General features: G+C 42.3%; 1 protein-coding gene across 17 annotated transcripts in view; it reads right to left on the bottom strand.

Annotated features, from left to right (window-relative positions):
• pds5a (PDS5 cohesin associated factor A) overlaps nucleotides 1–17,977 on the bottom strand; it is a 200,643-nt gene that overhangs the window by 94,971 nt on the left and 87,695 nt on the right. For all 17 annotated transcript variants that reach the window (XM_033027250.1, XM_033027267.1, XM_033027259.1 and 14 more), the window contains 4 exons: nucleotides 7,783–7,898; nucleotides 6,838–6,932; nucleotides 4,586–4,731; nucleotides 412–563 (listed from right to left, as the gene is read on the bottom strand). In XM_033027250.1, the coding sequence (XP_032883141.1) occupies nucleotides 412–563; nucleotides 4,586–4,731; nucleotides 6,838–6,932; nucleotides 7,783–7,898 (509 nt within the window). The remainder of the gene's footprint in view (nucleotides 1–411; nucleotides 564–4,585; nucleotides 4,732–6,837; nucleotides 6,933–7,782; nucleotides 7,899–17,977) is intronic.

Raw genomic sequence — 17,977 nt, forward strand, 5'->3', positions numbered from 1 at the left:
AAGTATGCTTGTGTAAATTGCTGCTCCTCAGGTGGGAAAAGAAGAGCCCATTTTAAAAAAGAAATGATGAGTCAACACCAAGGTCAATAAATAAATGGACAAAAAATGATTATACACCTTACAAGCCCCATTATGCATTAAAAATGCAATGTTAACCCATAAAAAATCAATAGCTAAATGATGCAAATAACGTAACAGGAAAATAGACCATGTAAAAGTCTAGATTGTCTGCTCAGATGGCAAATGGGGCAAAGTCCTAATTATGGTTTTCAAATAGGTTTGTATTAAAACATTATCATAAATCAACCATTATAGAGTAATACAAGAAATTATATATATTTTGAAATCAGCTATGAAATCAAATCTTGTGCACAGATGCTACTTTGCAATTCAAAATATGGAACCACCTACTTGTCATCAATGCTGTTCTGGTAATAGATATGCAGGAGTTTATCTTTGATCCAATTCACTTTCTGAGCAGCCTCTTTCCCAGCTTCTGCATGTAGACAGTACTTTTTGTATAACTGGGCCAAGCCCATCATTGCTTCTTTCCGCACCCGCCACTTAAAATACAGAAAAAAATCATTGTCAGTTGGATAAAATAGTACGGACTGTTCTGGCTCTTTCTTCCAAGTTACATTAATGTTACTCTTTCTGTTGTAAGCTACAGATGAATTTCCACACCACATTCATCTATTGAAATCCCTTTAATATTCTCCACCTGTGCAGAATGGCTCAGAGTAATAGGAACAGCATAACTAAGTCTACATCCACCCTCTACGTGCATATAAAAGCTGCATCAGAATCTTGTCATGCAACCAGGTTTACTGCTGCAATCTAGTTCAACAAAAGGAGGAATGACTGTACGTTTGAGAGATAAAGTCACAATGAAGATGTGCGCTCTTCTGCCCCTCCATGCAGGCCTAATAGGAATAAAATGGAGCTCTTTTGAAAGAAGGAGCATCATAACATGCTTGACATCAAAGCAGCATTTGACACACGGCATCAAGACACCCTGGTAAAACTCTATTCAATGGGAATGAAGGGAAACTCTCCTCTGGCTGGAGAAATACCAGCACAAAAGCTGACGGTTGCGAGTGTTGGAGACCAATCATCTCGGCCCTAGGACAATGCAGTAGGAGTTCTTCAAGGAAGAGTCCTAGGCCCAAACATCTTCAGCTTCTCTATTAATAACCTTAATGCCATCATAAAGTCAGAAGTGGGGATGTTAGTTTATAATTGTATAATGTTCAATTCCATTCACAATTCTTCAGAAACTGAAGCAGTCCAGGCCTACATCCAGCAAGACCTAGTCAGATCAATAGTCAGGCATGGGGTGATAAGTGGCAAGCAACATTCATGCCACGCAAGTAGCAGGCAATGACCAGCTCAAATAAGAGAACCCAACCACTTACTCTTAAACAATCAATGGCATTACCATTGCCAAGTCTCCAACCATCAACCTTATGGAGGATTACAACTAACCAGCGATTTTTTCCTAAATCTACCTGTTTCCAGAGGGGAACATTTTCAAGTCACATTGCTGAGTGACAGAATCCTTGCGGAGTTCATGGTAATATAGAGAGAATGAGAGCAATGTATTATTGTAAAATAGTTACTTTATAGTTGCCACAGGGTTGGGTGGGGTATAGAGCATGCTCCAGCTCTATGATTCCAATTGGAGTCATGGGCTCAATCCCCAACATTAGAAAACCACGCAGGAAGTGGTGTGTGTATGTGCGTGTATAATATATATAATACAGGCGTGATTATAATACACACATATATATACATACAAATAAATAAATACAAACAGAGGGAGACAGGAATGTAGCATGGAGGCTACAATCAGATCAGACATGATCTTACTGACTGGCCAAGCAGACTCGAGGAGCAACCCGAACAGTTTGTAAGTTAGAAATGCACCCATGAATGGAGTTCCCACAGGGCAGGAGATGCTTGCAGTCCCAGAGTAGCTGGCAAACTCATGCCATCTGTCACTCAAATGATCTTTTCTATAAACATAAATCAGATATTTGTAAGCCGGGGATGACCTGCACTAGGATCCTCATAAATAGAACAGTCAAGGATTTTAAGTGAGGTGGGGAGAGAATACATGGTCAGAAATCATGTGATAAGCAATAGATAAACAAGGTCATTTAAAGTATATGAATTATATTGAAATAAATCAGAATGGGAGCAAAATATATGAACTACAGCCTGAAGACACAAATTAGCATTCTTTATACAAATCGACAGAATGCAAGAAACTAATTAAGAAGATTGTAGATTTTAATGCATTTTGCTCGGTTGACATGGCAATTGCTACTGAGATTTGGCCATATGATGGTCAGGAAAAGGAACTGAATAAGAGAAAGGCAGGCAGGATAGAACTAAGAAACGTAGAAGAATATGAGTTCAATAGAAGAATATGAATCCAAGAACCAGGAGGGACGCAGTGGGAGGGCAACGAGCACATAGAGGGACGGGGGTGGGGAGAAGGACTATATTGAATACTTTTGTAACTGTGTCGGCACCCTTTACGTGGCGACTCTTGCATACCTTGTATTGTACGCTAACAAAGAATCTCACTGCACAAAGTACACATGACAATTAAGTGTCAATTAATCAATTATGCATTGTCTGAAACAAAAAATCAGTGCTGGAGTAAAGTTTTGGGTCAGGCTGCTTCGTCAGACTGATAGGAGGGGGAGAAGCTGGAAAATAGGTGGGCAGTAGGGACAACATGTGATAGGTTTGATTATCATATAGGTGGACAGAGACAAGATGAAAACTGAGACATTAGGTTGTAAGATAAGGAGAAAAGAGTGAAAGAGAAACATAGACATAAAAACATAGAAAATAGGTGCAGGAGGCCATTCGGCCCTTCGAGCCAGCACCTCCATTCATTGTGATCATGGCTGATCGTCCCCAATCAATAACCCGTGCCTGACTTCTCCCCATATCCCTTGATACAGCCACTAGCCCCTAGAGCTCTATCTCTCTCTTAAATCCATCCAGTGATTTGGCCTCCACTGCCCTCTGTGGCAGGGCATTGCACAAATTCAAAACTCTCTGGGTGAAAAAGTTTTTTCTCACCTCAGTCTTAAATGACCTCCCCTTTATTCTAAGACTGTGGCCCCTGGTTCTGGACCCGCCCAACATTAGGAACATTTTTCCTGCATCTAGCTTGTCCAATCCTTTTATAAGTTTCTATAAGATCTCCCCTCATCCTTCTAAACTCCAGTGAATACAAGCCTAGTCTTTTCAATCTTTCCTCATATGACAGTCCCACCATCCCAGGGATCAATCTCGTGAACCTGCGCTGCACTGCCTCAATCACAAGGATGTCCTTCCTCAAATTAGGAGACCAAAACTGCACACAATACTCCAGATGTTGTCTTACCATAAACAACTGCAGAAGGACCTCTCTACTCCTATACTGAAATCCTCTTGTTATGAAGGCCAACATTCCATTAGCTTTCTTCACTGCCTGCTGTACCTGCACGCCAACTTTCAGTGTACAAGGACACTCAGGTCTCGCTGTACCTCCCCCTTACCTTACCTAACCTAACCCCATTGAGATAATAATCTGCCCCCTTGTTTTTGCCACCAAAGTGTATAACCTCACATTTATCTATATTATACTGCATCTGCCAAGTATCTGCCCACACACTTAACCTGTCCAGGTCACCCTGCAACCTTCTAACATCCTCTTCACAGTTCACACTGCCACGCAGCTTTGTGTCATCCGCAAGCTTGTCAGTGTTGCTCCTAATTCCCTCTTCCAAATCATTAATATATATGGTAAACGGTTGCGGCCCCAACACCTAGCCTTGCGGCACTCCACTCGCCACTGCCTGCCATTCAGAAAAGGACCCGTTCACTCCTACTCTTTGCTTCCGGTCTGCCAACCAATTTTCTATCCATGTCAACACCTTACCCCCAATACCATACGATCTAATTTTAGTCACCAGTCTCCCATGCGGGACTCTTATCAAAGGGTTTCTGAAAGTCTAGATACACTATATCCACTGGCTCCCCTTCATCCAGTGAATACAAGAGATGTGAAGTCAAAGGGCAGGATATAGGTGGACGGGGAAAGTGATTTAAATGGAATTCAAAAGATTGAAACATATGAAATATTATTTTAAATGGAATAAATATTTAAAGGTCAGAGTTATAACACTTATTTTTTTGGTGCAGTGGTTTTCAGGTCTCTCCAATCTATGTGTAGGCTACAGAATAATTATTTCAGAAATAGCACAATTTTTCTGCAATTTACTATCAAATGCCTATATTCCCCTGCTCATCTCAGGAAACACACAACTGTGCTGCAAAACAAAGAAATAGAACATGGTACTTTTGCAATGATAAGTTTTACTTTATTGTTTGTTTTGTTTTTATTTTTGTCTTTTGTTTTTACCTTGTTTGGAATGTGTTTACCTTGTGTTGGGACAAAAGATGGAAATTAGCTACTGGCTACAATCTTGCATATTACATGCAAATGTTTATTAATATGCACTGTCCCTAATAAAAATCAATTCAATTCAATTCAATAAATGTTGCAATCTCAAAACCTTACCCTTTTGTCAAGTGTTCTCTCTCTCACAAATCCAAGCAGCTGGTCATTCACCAGTGATAAATCTTTCTTTCCTGCTGTAATTATTGTTACAATGACATCATGCCGGATTGCCTCTTCTGGATCATGTGATCGAACCTTCAAGTAGTCTATTAAAAAGGATTTAGCACATACAATTACTGATTCAGGATTAACACATTTCTTTTAGCGAAACATAAATTGCAGTTTATGATTCTGTTAACAGACATCTTAAACTCATGTCACCTTTTCAAAATAATTAACAGTTCTGCAGACTTGATTAAGTGATGTGCATTTCAAATAAATGATATGGCTTTCAAACTGGTTTGAAACTTAAGTTCCATGCCTTACATAAGTAATTTTGCTGCAACGAGTTTAAAACTTTTTTTTAGCTTGTATCATGGAACCATGTAGAACAGTGGTTCTTAACCTTTTTGGCCCCGCGACCCCATCAGACATTCTTGGTCAGTACCGTGACCCCCGAAACAAATATTGAAAAAAAAAAACAGCCCAATTTATTAAAACATGTCTGCCAATACTCAGTCAATGGAATGACTGAAATTGCTTCGCAGCCGGCAGGCGATCAAAACGAGGACGAATGCTCATGTCAGCGTCGACCACAAGCCTATTGCGTGCCTTCGTTTTCAGAGTTACCACGGTTGAGAATCCAGCCTCACAGCAATAGGTTAAGGGGGACTGGACCAGCAGGGTCAGGGGCCTCTTTGAAAGATCAGGACACCCCTTCACTTTCTGCCAATACGTGGCGAGCACTTGTTCCATGAAGTCACTCTTGAGCTGCGCATCTTCACGTATTCAGTAAAATTCAACCTTCGCAGCCACGTCAGTATCGCTGATGGCACAGTCTTCAACAGAAAAGGGTCAGACGATCCACTCATCACGAGAGCGGTCGTCCAGTCCGGGGAAGTAACGTTCGATGGCTTCACGAATTGCCAGAAGGTGGGTTGAGATCCCCTGCCCCGGAACCGGCTGTAGCGCCCAGGTAGCCTGCGTTGCAGCAGAATATCATTACTCATATCCGAGATTCGACTTTTGACTGTGTCATTCGAAAGGGAAATCTGCCTGAACTTGTTTGACTGCTGTTACCCCAGCACCAACCTTACTGCTTCGAGAAGGCATGGCTTGATAAACTCTTCACCGATGGTGTGTGGTTTCTTAGTATGTGCGATCCAACACTGCTTCATTTTGATGAGCGCAGTGACCCGTCGAATCGATGCGGGAAGTGCGGCTTCTTTTGATTTGAAATAGTCCATGCCCTTCCCCGCCAGGTCGCTGTGACAAGACTTCAAATGGATCTTCAGAGTTTGCTGGGCTTCATGCTCTCGTGGCTCAAAACCTTGACACAGATAACACATTGCAGCTTGACCACGGATTTTTGAACAATGCCTGTGAAGCTGAACTTGAGAAATGCTTCACTTTACGTGCGCTTCTTGCCAGACATGGTTCACAACACACACCGTTCCTGTTCGTATACGTACTCGCATACGCAAACAAAATACTGTGTGTGGTATGTACCTTTGTTAGGTTCCTAAACATGGGCTCAACAAATTGATATGTTATTTATGACCCCTTCATGACCCCCGGAAAAACCCCAAACGACCCCATGGGGGTCATGACCCCGAGGTTAAGAACCACTGATGTAGAATACGTTGAGCTTTTTGGAACTTTCCCCAAGAATAAGAAAGAACACTAATCTGCTCAGCTCCTTTAGTACAACAATGGCTTTGAATATAGCAAGCTTTCAATTACTATCTAAAAGCCAATTTTGTGGACAAAACAATTGGTATTTGCAGAACTTTCTTCAAAATGCATTTCGTTGTCTCTGTACTGTACACTGACAATGACAATTAAAATTGAATCTGAATCTGAATCTGAAAATGATACATTCAAAAGTGCTTTAAAAATTCATATCAGAAACAGTACTTAAGGATGGTAATACAATCTGTTCAACGCTTCCAGATTCCACATCACTTAGCTTCCACTGCTGGGGTGAAGGTCTAAGATTTGGCCAAAAGTTTAACACAAAAATCAGGTAACATAGAAATACAATGTCTACCTGCCAGCTTCTGCAGTTTCCCCCTCCCACACACAATTATACAGATAGTGTTAGGTGCCTTTATCCACTCAATCTAGCCATGACAGTTTTGTTTTTGCTTCAAATGTTGACACTGGAAGCAAATCTCCATCTAGGGTGGCATTTTTGTATAAACACACCTCACCTGTAAGATCTTTGGCTAAATCTGGATGATTCATCAGACAATGACTTGCAAACTTCACACATTCCAGTCGCACAGGAACATGAATGTCATTAAATCTATTAAAAAGCACAATAATTCAAAGTAATTAATAAGACCATGAATTCATAATGTAGGTTGATATCAAGGTATAAAGCTGCAACAGGACTTCCTGACTCGTACTCATGCCCTAACCACTCTACCTCCTTTACCATTGTATCTACTCGTGTTACCACTTTGAAAAAGCTATGGATTTGGACCCCCAACATTTTTCAGCACATCAAAGCTGTTAAGATGCTTGCCATTTACTGTATACTTTCTCCAGAAATTTGACCTCCCAAAGTGCAACATTTCTCACTTGCTGGGATTAACCTTTATTGTTCTGCCCATTTTGTAGCATATTGACATACCGTTATTTCTTTGATAGCCTACCTCATTATCCCCAACTCCAACAATTTAAGTCAGATGCAAACTTGCTGAACAACACATCTACATTACATCCAAGTCCTTTTAAATATAACACAAACACAGAGGTCCAGCACAGATCTCGGTGGAATTCCTTAGAGGATGAAGAGACTTCAGGAAGATTTGGATAAGTTAAATGAAAGAACAAGCACATAGTAGATGCAGTACAATGTAGATAAATGTGAAGTTCATTCATTTTGTTTGAAAACAGATAGTGTATTATTTAAATAGTTATTTCAAATTTCCAGCATCTCCAGTTTTATGATTTTTAAGATAATTTGATATAAAGTATCTCAATGGAAAATATTTACATCTACCAGCTATGTAGAATAACCACATGATATTACCTGGTGATACATGGTCCTCTTTAGAACTATTCCTCACTATTTTTCTTCATCCCTGTGAGTGAACTTTTCAATGGTTGAACACTTCAATTAAATATCTTAAGCTTCTAAAAAAACTTACCGTCCCAAGAAACACTGCCACAGGGGCCGATTTTGTGTTGCAAGCTCCGAATCCCTGGCACCAAATAGTTTTGCCAATAGTCGAACAACAGCCAATCGCTCTTCACCATCATTGCTCTGGGAAAACAAACTATATATATTACACAAGAACAAACAATTCCTGGAAGACTGAAATAATCTTGAAATAACTAAAATCATAAAATGTCTAACTTTGTGACATAAAGCTGTATGCACGATTCAAGTTTGAAATGATCTTGTCTGTGGCAAAAAAAAACAGGATTCACTTGGCCAAATGCCAAAGCTCTTGCAGTTTAAAGTGAAAGTTATTGGACATGTGGATACACAGGATGGTAAGGGACAGGCAGTGAAACATTTTTCTTGCCGCCATATATGTAATCATCCGTGTGCACATATACAAACGATAGGTGACTGCAATAACACTATACTTGCCTTAAGAAACATTGTTACAGAAAACCAAAGTGTCGCAACAAAGGTGTCAATTTGGAGGTTAGGGGCTGGAGGATTTCAGATTCACAACAAAGCTATTCTTCCACCTAGGATTTCCAAAAATCAGGAACGTTAAGAGCGGTGTTTATTTTTGTTATTGCAAGCAAAAAGTACTAACAACTGCATTGTTTGGTAGAGCAGCATTGCACAAGTGTCAATAGAAACAAATGATTGTCAATTAAATGGTCAGCTGTGATCTTAAGAGACAATGGTGTCTAATTACTGCAGGGAGAGAGTTTATTTCCTCTTGTATTGTTTAAATCCAAGGCAGTTTTCCCCCCTGCGTGTCACATTCCAAAGTAACCTTTAAGTGGTTCTCTAGCTGCTGATTGAAATTATGTTACACTAATTTGGTCTATGTAATACAAATGGTATTCCCTAATTCATCATTTCTGTTATATCCAATTTGGTTATGGATACACGTGGTGTGCAAAACTACTTGTGCAAAACTGTTGATAACATTATGTACTTTATTTACACATTATCTATACCATTGTACAGATCTTGCAAGTAATACACTTTCATAATGGTGACTGTCATTTCCTTGAACCGAATGTGGGGGGTCAGACTTAAGACTACCAAATTGATGAGCCAAGAATGCACGAGTCTGAGTAGGAGACTATGCAAAACCCGAATTGAGATGATAAACCGGTAGAACAGGACATGACAGATCAGAATCCTGTACCAGTGCAAACAGAGGCAGTGGTCAGACCAAAACGTCAGAGAAGACCACCCAAGATATAGGACTGTGATGCGTAATCAATGTAACAAATGCAATATCCTAAATGGTGTTGGAATGTTCAGTTTACAATATGATGATGCAGCTATCCTTTTTGTTTGATAAGGAATGGAGGACACAAGTTGCCAGGATGTAAGGGAATGATGGACGAATAAAACAAAGCTTTCATGTTCAGTGTCCTTGAAGCGTGAAGAGGAAATCATGCTTGACTAATCTTCTGGAATTTGTTTGAGGATAAACTAGGAAAATGGACAAGGGAGAGCCAGTGGATATAGTGCACCTGGACTTTCAGAAAGCGTTTGATAAGGTCCCACATAGGAGATTATTGGGCAAAATTAGAGCACATGGTATTGGGGGTAGGGCACTGACATGGATAGAAAATTGGTTGGCAGACAGGAAACAAAGAGTAGGGATTAACGGGTCCCTTTCAGAATGGCAGGCAGTGACTAGTGGGGTACCGCAAGGCTCGGTGCCGGGACCGCAGCTATTTACAATATACACTAATGATTTAGATGAAGGGATTAAAAGTAACATTAGCAAATTTGCAATGACACAAAGCTGGGTGGCAGTATGAAATGTGAGGATGATGCTATGAGGATGCAGGGTTACTTGGACAGGTTGGGTGAGTGGGCAGATGCATGGCAGATTAGATTAGATTAGATTCCTTTATTGTCATTCAGACCTTTCGGTCTGAACGAAATGTCGTTGCCTGCAGTCATACACAATAATAATAAATAACAAAACATACAATAAACACAAATTAACATCCACCACAGTGAGTTAACCAAGCACCTCCTCACTGTGATGGAGGCAAAAGTCTTAGTCTCTGTCTCTTCCCTCCTTGTTCTTCCGCTGCGCTGAGGCGGTCCAGGCCGAAGATGTCACCCTCCAGTCCAGCGGACACAGCTGTAGTTGCGGGAGCTCTGGAAACAGGTCACCAACCTGCAAACTGCGAGCTCCCGGTCGTCCACTGGGCCCGCGGCCGAACCTCCGTAGTGATGTCGCCACCGCCGCCGCAGCTCCGATTCGGGCTGCTGCCGAAAGCCGGAACCCCACCTCAGCGAGTCAGGCAGCCGCCGGAACGCAGCCTCAGCTCCGAGTCGAGCCGCTGCCGAAGCTGGAACGCCGCTTCAACGAGTCAGGCCGCCGCCGCCTCAGCTCCGAGTCCCGCCGCCGCCTCAGCCCCGAAGTCGGCCAGCCTAGTCCTGGTCGGCTCTGCCTCCGGAGCCTCGAGGTCGGCCGCAGTTGGAGGCCGCCAGCTCCGCCAATAGGCCTCAGCGCAGACGGAGGCAGAGAAAGGGGATACGACAAGAAAAAGTCGCATTCCCCCGAAGGAAGAGACAAAAACATGTTCCCCCCCCCACACACACACACACCTAATAAACCAAAATTAACTAAAACAGGACAAAGAAAACAACAAAAAATTATGCAGATTAATGTGAAGTTATCTACTTTGGCAAGAAGGCAGATTATTATCTGAATGGCATCAAATTAGAAAAATGGGGAAGTACAACAAGATCTGGGTGTCCTTGTTCATCAGTCACTGAAAGTAAGCATGCAGGTACAGCAGGCAGTGAAGAAAGCTATTGGCATGTTTGCCTTCATAACAAGAGGAGTTGAGTATAGGAGCAAAGAGATCCTTCGACAGTTGTCCAGGGCCCTAATGAGACCACACCTGGAGTATTGTGTGCAGTTTTAGTCTCTAAATTTGAGGAAGGACATTCTTGCTATTGAGGGAGTGCAGCACAGGTTCATCAAGTTAATTCCAGGGATGGCAGGAATGTCATATGTTGAAAGAATGGAGCGATTGGGCTTGTATACACTGGAATTTAGAAGGATGAGAAGGTATCTTATTGAAAAATAAAAGATTATTAAGGAAATGGACACGCTAGAGGCAGGAAACATGTTCCCAATGCTGGGGGAGTCCAGAACCAGGGGCCACAGTTTAAGAATAAGGGGTTGACCATATATAACAGAGATGAGGAAAAACGTTTTCACCCAGAGAGTTGTGAATATGTGGAATTCTCTGCCTCAGAAGGCAGTGAAGGTCAATTCTCTGGTTGCTTTCAAGAGAGAGTAAGATAGAACTCTTAAAAATAGCAGAGTCAGGGCATATGGGGAGAAGGCAGGAACAGGGTACTGATTGTGGATGATTAGCCATGATCACAGTGAATGGCGGTGCTGGCTTGAAGGACCGAATGGCCTATCCCTGCACCTATTGTCTATTATTACATTCGGATCAAGGCAGTGACTTTTAGCAATGTCTGTTTATACCTGTGTATGATTACAATAATTGAAAAAGTTAAGTACAAAATGCATTTTTCAATTATTACACCAAATTTACACAAAGCTGGGTGGCAGTGTGAACTGTGAAGAGGATGTTAGGAGGTTGCAGGGTGACCTGGACAGGTTGAGTGAGTGGGCAGATGCGTGGCAGATGCAGTATAATATAGATAAATGTGAGGTTATCCACTTTGGTGGAAAAAACAAGGGGGCAGATTATTATCTCAATGGGGTTAGGTTAGGTAAGAGGGAGGTGCAGCGAGACCTGGGCGGCCTTGTACACCGGTCACTGAACGTTGGCTTACAGGTACAGCAGGCAGTGAAGAAAGCTAATGGAATGTTGGCCTTCATTATAAGAGGATTTCAGTATAGGAGTAAAGAGGTTCTTCTCCAGTGTATAGGGCTCTGGTGAGACCACATCTGGAGTATTGTGTACAGTTTTGGTCTCCTAATTTGAGGAAAGACATCCTTGTGATTGAGGCAGTACAGCGTAGGTTCACGAGATTGATCCTTGGGATGGCGGGACTGTCATATGAGGAAAGATTGAAAAGACTAGGCTTGTATTCACTGGAGTTTAGAAGAATGAGGGGGGATCTTATAGAAACATATAAAAGTATAAAAGGACTGGACAAGCTAGATGCAGGAAAAATGTTCCCAATGTTGGGCGAGTCCAGAACCAGGGGCCACAGTCTTAGAATAAAGGGGAGGTCATTTAAGACTGAGGTGAGAAAAAACCTTTTCACCCAGAAAGTTGTGAATTTATGGAATTCCCCGTCACAGAGGGCAGTGGATGGATTTAAGAGAGAGTTAGATAGAGCTCTAGGGGCTAGTGGAGTCAAGGGATATGGGGAAGGCACAGGTTATTGATAGGGGACGATCAGCCGTGATCACAATGAATGGCGGTGGTGGCTCGAAGGGCTGAATGGCCTCCTCCTGCACCTATTTTCTATGTTTCTATGTTTACATTACATTTTGGCTAAATTAAGCCACAGATTAAAAAAAAATATATAGAATACTCTGGCCAGAATATCGGCATCCACCTAAAATGATTCACCCACTGTTTACTTCCCAATGAATAGATTTTATAGGTTTAGTATGCACAACTTATATAACGTACATTATCCATTTAAAGTAGCACATGCTGAAGTATCGTGAGCAGAGCTTTGGTAGATTCCTTCCTTAACTATCCTTCAACATATTAATGTGTTGCATCTTGATTTATGGCAAGCATTAGTCTTTGAACAGCAAAGAATATTGCTTCAATTAATTTTGCTCAGGACTATACCAGCTTTTCTTTTGGTCGCAGATTATGTTCCCCCCACTAGCACCTGTGACCCGAGATTCTCCTGGCAAGCAGGCCCAACTTGCCCGCCGAGTTTAGACCTTGGAGGAGGACTCGCCCGGTAGGCCTGACCCACCTACCATGGTCTTCTGCGGACTGAGAACCCGTCCGAAGGCTTGGCAGACGTAAGGAGCAAGGGCCGATAGGAGGGTGAACCGGGATAATGTCTCCAGTGCCTTCAGGTAGGCTGCAGGAGGCGCCCCAAGGACAGGCCAAGGAGAGGGACGTTGGTTCATGGGAACGGGCCGACCAGACTTCGGACTTTGAATAATGGCACCAAAAATGGCGGCGCCCGGATGTGTAACATGTGCAAAAAGAATTTCACTCTTCAGTTGCATGTGCAATAAATTAAGCACCATTGACTATTGAAAATGCCTGAAGGCTAAACCAAAATCAAATCAAGCAGTTTAAACAAAACTGGCTCATGAAAACAACTGTGAACAGAATAAAGAACATATCTTTACAGTATATAAATGAACAAACAATGTTGATTCAGGGCATTTTTGCCCGACTAAGAAAAGTTGTGTGTTCCAAAGTTATCCCATGAGCTTCAGCATAAAATATTTTCTGAAATGAGTGCACGACTTAGGAAATTCATTGAACTGACATTATGCACCATTCTAAAATTATTCGATAAACTGATACATTAGTGAGAGCTTGAGGTTAAAATTAATGCCATGGCTTAAATAGGATCAACACTCAACATTAAAATTCCCCAGTGGACCAATTATAATTAATCAATACTTGTGCTTAAGCCCTGATGACAGATTATCAACCTGAAACATTAACTATTTGTCTTTCCAAAAATGATACTCAACCTATGGATTATTTTGTTTTTATTTCAGATTCATCATTTTAATTTTGCATGAAAATTCAAAATCAATCAGAAGTTATTGAAGTAGTGAAGATCGTGCGAGGTGTCTCGAATGTAGGTTGGAAGGGATTGGACAAGGAAGGACATTATACATTTGAGGCATATGGAGATGTTGTTGGTGGGGCAGGAGCAGGCAGAAATAATGCATCTGCCAGGGCAGTCCTGCTTTTTATCTCCCAAATCCAGTCCTGTCCATTCCTATCTCCCAACCTTGTCCTGCCAATTCCTATTTCCTTCCCCTACAGGCACCTTGTTTCTGTGTATTCCACTGAACCCATCTTCAAATAAGCCCCACCCCGGCCAGTCCGTTCAAACTTATAACCAACGCACTTCACATACTCTTCATCACTTCAATAACTTCCAATTCTTAAGTCTTCATTGCCTTATTTTTACCATGGACATACAATTCCTACATACATTCATTTTCTCAGGGCACTCCTGCCGTGCCGTGCAGCCAAATTACCTCTGGGCCACAATTTTCTCCCGGTAACAGTCCTGGCACCCCAAGTTTGGCTGCGGGAGACACACCTGGGGCACAAATGTTGAAGGTGGTTGGGCGATGAGAGGGATAACCGCTTACTCGCCAATCTGGATCGAAGCGATGGCTGAAAGTCAGCGGCAGCTTGGATTTTGAAAATGGCACCAAAACTCGGCGACTCTTGTATACCTTCTCAGTGTCCGATTTCTACAACTTTTCTTTTAACTTCTTTACCTTTTCAAGTTAAAGGTGTAGCCATGCACACTCACATGGTTCCCAGCTAGGCCCATCTATATTTTGGTTACGTTGAACAGTCCTTGTTCAAAATGAACCGTGGCACCAATCCCCAACTCTTTCTCTGCTACAACACCGAATGCTTGAGGGCTGTCTCTTGCACTTGTGCATAACTCGTACCTTAACTTTACTACCAATTTCCATCCAGTCATCAAATTCACGCTCTCTCTGACACCTCTCTTCCCTTTCTCGATCTCTGTCCCCATCACGGAGGTATACTATTGACTGACATCTACTATAAACCCAGGGGCTTCCATAGTTATCTTGACTGTAGCTCCGCCCACCCTGCCTCTTCCAAGGGCACCATCCCTTGCTCTCAATTTCTGCCCCTCCGCATCTGCACCCATGACGTGGTTTCCACTCTAGGCATCCGGGATGTCTTCTTTATTCAGTAAACCTGGTTTCTCTCTGCTGTTGGGGATGGATACTTTGCCCAGGTCTCCAATGTGTCCCACAGTTCTGCTCTCCATCATCCTCCTTCAAGACGAAACAAGGATAGAGTTCCCATGATCTTCACTTTCCATCCCAACACATTATTCTATGACATTTCCGCCACCTTCACCCTGATCCCACCACCAGTCACTTCCACCCATTCCCATCCCTTTTCGCATTCTGCAGAGACCACTCCATCTCCTACTCCTTGGTTCATTCATCACATGCGAATCGTCCCCTCCCTTTCCCCTGAAACCACAGGAGATGCACCACATGTCCCTAATCCTCTTTCCTCATTTAAATCCTTGGGATTCCTAATAGACAAGGCAGAGGTTCACATGCACCTCTTCAAATCTCATCTCCAGCATGAGGATACACCCCCTATTTCCCCTCTCTCATTTTCATCCCTCCTATTCTAGTGTGTATCCATTTCACCAACAATCCTCTTCCTTTCCCCCCCTTCTATTCAACTTAACGTCTCTCCCTCTGGTTTTACATTTCACTCCACTTTTCTCCCTAACTGACACTCCTTATTTCCTTTTCATCAATGGCATCCACCCATCTGCTGATCAACTCCCCTCACCTGCATCCACCTATCACTTGCCAGACCCTTACTCCACCTCTTTTCCAGCTTTCTCTCTCCTACAACAGCCTGAAGAAGGATCTCGATCCAAAACGTGCCCATCCTTGTTACTAGTATAAGATGGACATTTTCAGGTGGTTGAATGTGTATGAGATCAAATGCTTCAAACCATGGAGGCAGATGCCATTGCATGAATGGTAGGAGACAGCTCCAAGAGTGCCGAAGAGAAGTTCATCAGAGGGTTGGGTGAAAGATAGCCCAAATAATATTAACGTCTGGGTCTTAGTCCCTAATCTTCCCTCTCCTGCAAGCTATTACACCTATCTTGATAAAGCTACCAGGCTGCAATATTACCATTAAACAAGCTAAAACACTCACAGCTCTTGTTGAAAGATTAGAGAAAGTAAAGGGCCTGTCCCACTATGGTGAGTTTATTTGCGAGTTTAGGAGAGTGTCATGGTCCTGTTGTATCGCCGAAAATTTGGCATCCTTAGACTAAGTAGAACACCTCCTATGACCTCCTTCGACTATGTAGAGAACCTCCTACGAATATGTAGATCTCCTTCAACCTTCTTCGACTATGTTGAAGACTAGCTTCGACCAGCTTCGATTAAATCGGTGATGCTCTCGGGAAAATTGGACTTGACTACCTTCGATCACCTACGATAACATGCCGACCTACTTCGACTAAACCTACGAGTAAAAAAGTATCGATTTTTTCCATGCCGACCAATTTTTACTCGCAGAAAAATTAGTAACCACTATGCGGGAACACTTCTCGACCATGAAGGAGACTTACCAGTGACCACCTACGACCACGCGTCGACCATGCCGCAAGCTTGTGGCGTACGCAAACTCTCCTAAACTCGCAGATAAACTCGCCATAGTGGGACAGGCCCTTAAATGAGTTCTCAAATCATCAGTTGAAGTTCAGTTCAGCTTCAACCTCTTTTCGACATGACTTCAGAATTAAGGGACAGAAGTTTAGGGGTAACATGAGGGGGATCTTCTTTACTCAGAGAGTGGTAGCGGTGTGGAATGAGCTTCCAGTGGAAGTGGTGGAGGCAGGTTCGTTGGTATCATTTAAAAATAAATTGGATAGGCATATGGATGAGAAGGGAATGGAGGGTTATGGTATGAGTGCAGGCAGGTGGGACTAAGGGAAAATAATTGTTCGGCACGGACTTGTAGGGCCGAGATGGCCTGTTTCCGTGCTGTAATTGTTATATGGTTATATGGTTATAAACTATCACACTGGTCCTCATTTGTTCCATTTCCAAACCAAAATCAGAATACCAGCATAAGACCATATTTGCTGAAATAAAATGTTAAAAAGCCAAAGGTTATTTGTTGTACTGAACTCCCCAACGAAAATTACCGAGCCATTAGCATTCCTATGCACCCAGCAATTTATTTCCCTGCAGTGCTTATTAATTTCCCCAGTGAATTACTTTCATGTCATGCCTACACATTATGTAAATAAAGCTAATTTACAACCCCCCAGGCTCTTTGAAGCTGAATTAAGCCACTTTGCCTCTCATCACTAATCTGCCATTCAATAAGATCCTAGATTTTTAATGAAAGATTGCCAGATGATTTTCTCCCCCACCAAACCGTGAGTCTGTTTTTTTAATAAATTGACTCACCACTGCTCTCTGGAGAACAATCCCCGCCACTCTAACCCTGTCATGCATTTTAGTCCTTCCACCCCAACAGCATTCTACTAAATATTTTTTGCACCCTCTTCACCTGCAAGGTCTTCACATTTTTCCGAATTGCACAGGGCAGGATTGCACAATACTCTTGTTGGGACACAGCAGTATCTTATCAAGAATTAACATAATTGTTTTTGTACACTGGGTCCATTCATAGAATCCATTACCTTGTATTCTTTGCTGTCATTTTAGAATATTAATGGTTATTAAAAGTTTAAAATTAAAACACAAAACATCAAATTTATGCTCATTATAAAGAAAATCACAGTCATCTCAAATGGCCCCTTTCCCATGTTTCTCTTAACTGAAACTAGACCAAATGCAGACCATTGGGTCTGCTCCCCCAACGCAGGATTCCACCACTCACCCGTTCCCCCAACTCAAGGCGTACCACCAACGCAATATTGCACCACTCACACATAGCCCCCAACTTGAGCAGGCAACACCTCACATTTTTCTGTATTAAACTCTACCAGCCACTCCTCAGCCCACCTGCCCAACCGATCAAGATCTTGCTGCAATTTCCGACAAACATTTTCAGTATCTCAACTACCACCCAGTTTAGTGTCAGCTGCAAATTTGCTAATCATGCCTTGTAAGTTCTCACCACTCGTCACGGGCCTCCCGTCTGAAAAACAACCTTCCACCATCACCCTTCCATGAAGTCAATTTTTTAATCTATTCAGCTATCTCTCCTTGGATCCCTTGCAATCTTACCTTCCAGAGCAGCCTACCGTGTGAATGCTTGTAAAATACCTTTGCTGAAATCCACATATACAACGTCGACAGCTCTGTCGTCATCAACGTTTTCGGTCACATCTTCAAGAAGATCAATCCGGTTCATGAGACACGATCTCCCACGCACAAATCTGTGCTGACTATCCCTAATCAGCCCTTGTCCATCTAGGTACATGTATATCTTATGTCACATTACTGTCATACAACTGTG

This window comes from Amblyraja radiata, chromosome 1, assembly GCF_010909765.2.
Source record: "Amblyraja radiata isolate CabotCenter1 chromosome 1, sAmbRad1.1.pri, whole genome shotgun sequence".
Lineage (NCBI taxonomy): Eukaryota > Metazoa > Chordata > Chondrichthyes > Rajiformes > Rajidae > Amblyraja > Amblyraja radiata.